Source organism: Brassica oleracea, chromosome C1 (assembly GCF_000695525.1).
Source record: "Brassica oleracea var. oleracea cultivar TO1000 chromosome C1, BOL, whole genome shotgun sequence".
Taxonomy (NCBI): Eukaryota; Viridiplantae; Streptophyta; class Magnoliopsida; order Brassicales; family Brassicaceae; genus Brassica; species Brassica oleracea.
In genome coordinates, this window is record NC_027748.1 from 29481748 (window position 1) to 29489648 (window position 7901).

At 40.1% G+C, this 7901-nt stretch overlaps 1 protein-coding gene across 1 annotated transcript; it reads left to right on the forward strand.

Moving 5' to 3' along the window:
* Positions 1-6753, forward strand: LOC106336913 (proline-rich receptor-like protein kinase PERK2). Its single transcript, XM_013775893.1, has 9 exons — positions 1-123; positions 3667-4219; positions 4469-4975; positions 5073-5159; positions 5235-5305; positions 5433-5509; positions 5597-5744; positions 5844-6005; positions 6310-6753. Exons 1-9 carry the CDS (start codon positions 1-3, stop codon positions 6631-6633), a joined length of 2052 nt encoding a protein of 683 aa, XP_013631347.1. The 3' UTR covers positions 6634-6753.
* The last annotated feature ends 1148 nt before the right edge of the window (positions 6754-7901 follow it).

The following is a 7901-nucleotide window of genomic DNA, read 5'->3' on the forward strand; positions in this document are numbered from 1 at the left end:
ATGTCATCGGCGCCGTCTCCGAGTGCTACTCCGTCACCTCCTCTCCCGCCTACCGTCATTCCTCCTGTACCTCCCCTGACGCCTCCTCCTCCGCCGCCTACCGCCACACCTCCTACAACTCCCGTGATACCTCCTAAAGGGATAATGATGTATTCCTATATACTAGGGACTTAGGTTTATCTCCACGTTCATAGATTCTATATTCTCGTTGTATAAGTACCAAGATTGGTTGATGAATAAACACAGACTTTACATTATATTTTACCTCCTCCGCCGCCTACCGCCACACCTCCTACAACTCCCGTGATACCTCCTAAAGGGAGAATGATGTATTCCTATATACTAGGGACTTAGGTTTATCTCCACGTTCATAGATTCTATATTCTCGTTGTATAAGTACCAAGATTGGTTGATGAATAAACACAGACTTTACATTATATTTTACCTCCTCCGCCGCCTACCGCCACACCTCCTACAACTCCCGTGATACCTCCTAAAGGGAGAATGATGTATTCCTATATACTAGGGACTTAGGTTTATCTCCACGTTCATAGATTCTATATTCTCGTTGTATAAGTACCAAGATTGGTTGATGAATAAACACAGACTTTACATTATATTTTACCTCCTCCGCCGCCTACCGCCACACCTCCTACAACTCCCGTGATACCTCCTAAAGGGAGAATGATGTATTCCTATATACTAGGGACTTAGGTTTATCTCCACGTTCATAGATTCTATATTCTCGTTGTATAAGTACCAAGATTGGTTGATGAATAAACACAGACTTTACATTATATTTTACCTCCTCCGCCGCCTACCGCCACACCTCCTACAACTCCCGTGATACCTCCTAAAGGGAGAATGATGTATTCCTATATACTAGGGACTTAGGTTTATCTCCACGTTCATAGATTCTATATTCTCGTTGTATAAGTACCAAGATTGGTTGATGAATAAACACAGACTTTACATTATATTTTACCTCCTCCGCCGCCTACCGCCACACCTCCTACAACTCCCGTGATACCTCCTAAAGGGAGAATGATGTATTCCTATATACTAGGGACTTAGGTTTATCTCCACGTTCATAGATTCTATATTCTCGTTGTATAAGTACCAAGATTGGTTGATGAATAAACACAGACTTTACATTATATTTTACCTCCTCCGCCGCCTACCGCCACACCTCCTACAACTCCCGTGATACCTCCTAAAGGGAGAATGATGTATTCCTATATACTAGGGACTTAGGTTTATCTCCACGTTCATAGATTCTATATTCTCGTTGTATAAGTACCAAGATTGGTTGATGAATAAACACAGACTTTACATTATATTTTACCTCCTCCGCCGCCTACCGCCACACCTCCTACAACTCCCGTGATACCTCCTAAAGGGAGAATGATGTATTCCTATATACTAGGGACTTAGGTTTATCTCCACGTTCATAGATTCTATATTCTCGTTGTATAAGTACCAAGATTGGTTGATGAATAAACACAGACTTTACATTATATTTTACCTCCTCCGCCGCCTACCGCCACACCTCCTACAACTCCCGTGATACCTCCTAAAGGGAGAATGATGTATTCCTATATACTAGGGACTTAGGTTTATCTCCACGTTCATAGATTCTATATTCTCGTTGTATAAGTACCAAGATTGGTTGATGAATAAACACAGACTTTACATTATATTTTACCTCCTCCGCCGCCTACCGCCACACCTCCTACAACTCCCGTGATACCTCCTAAAGGGAGAATGATGTATTCCTATATACTAGGGACTTAGGTTTATCTCCACGTTCATAGATTCTATATTCTCGTTGTATAAGTACCAAGATTGGTTGATGAATAAACACAGACTTTACATTATATTTTACCTCCTCCGCCGCCTACCGCCACACCTCCTACAACTCCCGTGATACCTCCTAAAGGGAGAATGATGTATTCCTATATACTAGGGACTTAGGTTTATCTCCACGTTCATAGATTCTATATTCTCGTTGTATAAGTACCAAGATTGGTTGATGAATAAACACAGACTTTACATTATATTTTACCTCCTCCGCCGCCTACCGCCACACCTCCTACAACTCCCGTGATACCTCCTAAAGGGAGAATGATGTATTCCTATATACTAGGGACTTAGGTTTATCTCCACGTTCATAGATTCTATATTCTCGTTGTATAAGTACCAAGATTGGTTGATGAATAAACACAGACTTTACATTATATTTTACCTCCTCCGCCGCCTACCGCCACACCTCCTACAACTCCCGTGATACCTCCTAAAGGGAGAATGATGTATTCCTATATACTAGGGACTTAGGTTTATCTCCACGTTCATAGATTCTATATTCTCGTTGTATAAGTACCAAGATTGGTTGATGAATAAACACAGACTTTACATTATATTTTACCTCCTCCGCCGCCTACCGCCACACCTCCTACAACTCCCGTGATACCTCCTAAAGGGAGAATGATGTATTCCTATATACTAGGGACTTAGGTTTATCTCCACGTTCATAGATTCTATATTCTCGTTGTATAAGTACCAAGATTGGTTGATGAATAAACACAGACTTTACATTATATTTTACCTCCTCCGCCGCCTACCGCCACACCTCCTACAACTCCCGTGATACCTCCTAAAGGGAGAATGATGTATTCCTATATACTAGGGACTTAGGTTTATCTCCACGTTCATAGATTCTATATTCTCGTTGTATAAGTACCAAGATTGGTTGATGAATAAACACAGACTTTACATTATATTTTACCTCCTCCGCCGCCTACCGCCACACCTCCTACAACTCCCGTGATACCTCCTAAAGGGAGAATGATGTATTCCTATATACTAGGGACTTAGGTTTATCTCCACGTTCATAGATTCTATATTCTCGTTGTATAAGTACCAAGATTGGTTGATGAATAAACACAGACTTTACATTATATTTTACCTCCTCCGCCGCCTACCGCCACACCTCCTACAACTCCCGTGATACCTCCTAAAGGGAGAATGATGTATTCCTATATACTAGGGACTTAGGTTTATCTCCACGTTCATAGATTCTATATTCTCGTTGTATAAGTACCAAGATTGGTTGATGAATAAACACAGACTTTACATTATATTTTACCTCCTCCGCCGCCTACCGCCACACCTCCTACAACTCCCGTGATACCTCCTAAAGGGAGAATGATGTATTCCTATATACTAGGGACTTAGGTTTATCTCCACGTTCATAGATTCTATATTCTCGTTGTATAAGTACCAAGATTGGTTGATGAATAAACACAGACTTTACATTATATTTTACCTCCTCCGCCGCCTACCGCCACACCTCCTACAACTCCCGTGATACCTCCTAAAGGGAGAATGATGTATTCCTATATACTAGGGACTTAGGTTTATCTCCACGTTCATAGATTCTATATTCTCGTTGTATAAGTACCAAGATTGGTTGATGAATAAACACAGACTTTACATTATATTTTACCTCCTCCGCCGCCTACCGCCACACCTCCTACAACTCCCGTGATACCTCCTAAAGGGAGAATGATGTATTCCTATATACTAGGGACTTAGGTTTATCTCCACGTTCATAGATTCTATATTCTCGTTGTATAAGTACCAAGATTGGTTGATGAATAAACACAGACTTTACATTATATTTTACCTCCTCCGCCGCCTACCGCCGATCCTCCCACAACTCCCCTAACGCCGCCTCCGCCACCGCGTACCGCCATTCCTCCTACAACTCCTGTGACGCCGCCTCCTCCGTCGCCATCCACCGATTTGACGCCTCCACCTCTGTCTTCTCCCTTGCCGCCTTCTCCTCCGCCACCGTTTCCCGCCACTCCAACACCTTTGACCCCTTCTCCACCGCCGCCATTCACTGATCCTCCGCCTTCTTCTCCTTCGCCTCCGTCTCCCCCATCTCCCTCCACACCCCCTCTGCCTCGGCCGGTAACTCGGAGCCCTCCACCTCCACCGAGGCCCTCAGGCGGAGGATCTCCTAGAATTCCATCTATCACCCCAGGCTTTTCTCCACCGCCTCCGGCTTCTTCTCCCGGAGGATTATCAACGGGAGTGGTAGTTGGAATAGCCATCGGAGGAGTAGCTCTGCTTGTAGCATTGACTTTGATTTGTTTCTTTTTCTTGTGTAAGAAGAAACGACGAAGAGATGAAGAAGCACCTCCTGGTCCCAATGGTAAAACAAAAATCTCAATTAGACTAAACCAAGAAATCAAATCTTGAACCATATTTTCCTCATTTCTATGATTTAATCTACATCTTCTTGTTTCTAAATTAAACATATTATTATGCATGCATGGTCTGAAAATTGGATTTCATTTATAGACGTCTTCAAACTTGCGTTTTAGATTTCGTGTACATGGATGATAGATCTATAGAGAAACCATTTTCATATTTCAATATTTCATGTCCCATTTTATCTCAGGCCCTTACGGTGCACAGAAGCAACAAAGTGCATCACAACCATCAGATCACGGGTTGACGTCACCGCAACACCCAAACCCTCCCTCTGCACCACCACGTCCGCGGGGCATGAGCAGCAGCAGCAGTGGTGGCTACGACTCAAACTACTCGGATAATGCAGTTCATCCTCCACCATCTCCAGGGCTTGTACTAGGCATCTATCAAGGCACTTTCACTTACGAGGAGCTAGCTAGAGCCACTAATGGATTCCCTGAGGCCAATTGGTTGGGTCAAGGCGGGTTCGGATATGTCTACAGAGGTATATTGCGTAATGGAAAAGAAATTGCTGTGAAACAGTTGAAATCTGGGAGTGCTCAGGGGGAGAGAGAGTTTCAGGCAGAGGTAGGGATCATTAGCCGAGTTCACCACAGGCATTTGGTTGCTCTTGTCGGTTATTGCATCGCTGATGCGCAAAGATTGCTTGTCTATGAGTTTGCTCCGAACAACACTCTCGAGTTTCACCTCCATGGTTAGACAAACACTAAACTCTTCTATGATTTTACATATGCTTTAATGTTTTATATTATTGATGTTTCTTTTTCTTTGGGGAATTGATCTTGTGACAGGGAAGGGACGGCCTCCACTAGCATGGAGCTCAAGATTGAAGATTGCTGTTGGTTCTGCCAAAGGATTGTCGTATCTTCATGAAAATTGTAAGTACTATATATGGTATGAAAAAATATGTATAACTGTTTAAAATATACAAGACATTCATATATAATTTGCAGGTAATCCTAAAATCATCCACCGTGATATCAAGGCGGCAAACATATTGCTTGATTTCAAGTTTGAAGCAAAGGTATAAATGTATAATTTATCTTTTCTTATATATGTATTTTCATTAAAGCGTTACATGTATGTAACTTAGCACTATATTTAGGTGAAGTTTGTTTGTATTGTGTCACTAGCTCTCTTCTATCTTTTAGGTTGCTGATTTTGGTCTTGCCAAGATTGCCTTGGATACAAACACTCATGTATCTACACGCGTGATGGGAACCTTTGGGTAAAAGAATCTTCAAGCAAAATATGTACATATGTACAATTTGCAAAGCGTCTTCAAATCTTTTAATTTTGTTTTTTGGTACTTTAGGTATTTGGCTCCTGAATATGCTGCTAGTGGAAAGCTCACAGAAAAGTCTGACGTTTTCTCATTTGGTGTTGTACTTTTGGAGCTAATAACCGGGCGTCGCCCTGTTGATGTAAACAATGCCTATGCAGATAACAGCTTAGTTGATTGGGTAATCAATATAGTGAAAATAATCTAACATATTCACATGATTTGTATTACGATTTGACAGTTGAATAACGCAAAAGCTATGTGTATATAATTTGAACAGGCACGACCATTGCTTACAAGAGCTCTTGAGGAAAGCAACTTTGAAGGTTTGGTTGATTCAAAGCTGAATAATGAGTATGATAGAGAAGAGATGGCTCGTATGGTTGCTTGTGCTGCAACTTGTGTTCGCCATTCAGCTCGTCGCAGACCTCGAATGGACCAGGCAAGTCAATCATACTTTTCTTTTAGCGGCTCTTCGGTTTTCAATTATGTATACTGAACTAGCACCAAAGGTAGTCAATTTAGTCAAAAGTTTTTGGTGGTAAATACACAAATTACAAAGAAAATATATAAGTAACTAGTTCTAATTAAAAATATTTTATAGTATAAAAACTGACTTGATCGAACAATGAGGAAATATGTTTTCTTAGCTGCATTTGATTTTGTTTTTCACTTTGCCAATATTGGTCATTTAAAATGTTGATAATGCTAATCGAATGAGTGATTGTGTCAAAAAAAACGAGCAGGTTACGCGTGTTCTAGAAGGAAACATATCACCGTCAGATTTGAACCAAGGGATCAAACCGGGTGACAGCAATGTGTATAGCTCATATGGAGGAAGCACAGATTATGACATGAGCGAGGACAATGAAGGAATCAACAAGTTAAGAAGAAAGGCACTTGGGACTCAAGAGTACAGTGAAAGCAGTGAGTATAGCAATCCAACTAGTGAGTATGATTTGTACTCGACCGGTTGGAGCACTGAGGGTCGAACCACACGGGAAATGGAGACAAGCACTATTAAAAGAACCGGTTATGTTACGGTGGACACTGATCACACTTCTCTTTGAGGGGACACATGATTATTTTTAATTCTTTCTTTTTTTTGGTTTAACTGGAAATGTATTAACTCTAATTGAACTGCGGTCTATCTGATACCGGATGCACTCTGATCTTCCTTCATTCTTTCCTCTATTGTTGTTTTTATTTTTGTTTTGAGTTTGATCTCTGATTTAGCTGGTTCTTGTTGTATGGTGCATACGTATTTTTCAATTCCACGTGTTCTAACAAATTGTTCTTTTTAATTAATCACTATCGTTACAAAAAACAAAGAAAAAAAAAATCACTATCGTGATGGCTTGGTTCAGTTGATCAACAGGTTTTGGTTGTCTCGATTTTTATTGCTCTTGATTCGATTTTAGCACTCAGGAGTTACTTTGATTATCTTTTAAATACTTGATGCTATTTAAAAAGTAATGTTTAATCATATATTTTATCAAATTACGAGAATACGTAAATTTTAAATAAACTTACTCAAACTGTTGGTTTTTCCTCAGTTACCCCCAAAACCTAAAATTGTGATCCATATTAAGAGTCCAAAAAATGAGCACAAAGAGAAAAAATTATCTAGAATTATGGAGAAGAAAAAGAGAAAGTTATGGAGTAGAATAATTAATGTTAAATATCTTGAAATAAGATAATAATTTAGAGAAATCTAGAACATGTTAGAGTTTACTTTTTCACTTGTGTAAATAGGGGTGCTTAGCACCATTTATATCATCCAAGAATCAAGAAAAAGAATAGAGAAAAAACTTTCATAAAGAGTTCTAAGAGTCTTTAAGAAATCTCCAAACATAAGCCTTAGTGAAAATCCCTTTCCTAAAATAAGAAGGTTATCTTAAACACTAACTGTCTACATTTCATCTTAACCTTCCGAAGAAAATATTATCCGCTATCTTTCCCAACAGCTGGTATCAGAGTAAGGTTACCGTTATCTTTGAAGAAGTGAAGATGAAGGCAACCGTTACCTTTGAAGGTGACATGTTCAAGCTCACGACGGACAATTTTTCTTATTGGAAACCGATGATGGAAGATCACCTTTATTGTAAGGATTTGCATGAGCCCATCATCATGAAGGATAAGCCGGAAGGAAAGGATGATAAAGCATGGGAGACTTTTAATAGAAAGGCGGTTGCCGTAATACGTAAGTATGTCGACCGATCTCTCTTTGAACATGTCTCTACCTACACAAATGCTTTTGAATTATGGACAAAACTTGAATCCATGATTCAAAAGAAAACACCTCGAAACAAAGCTCTTCTTGTTCGACGGTTGGTAA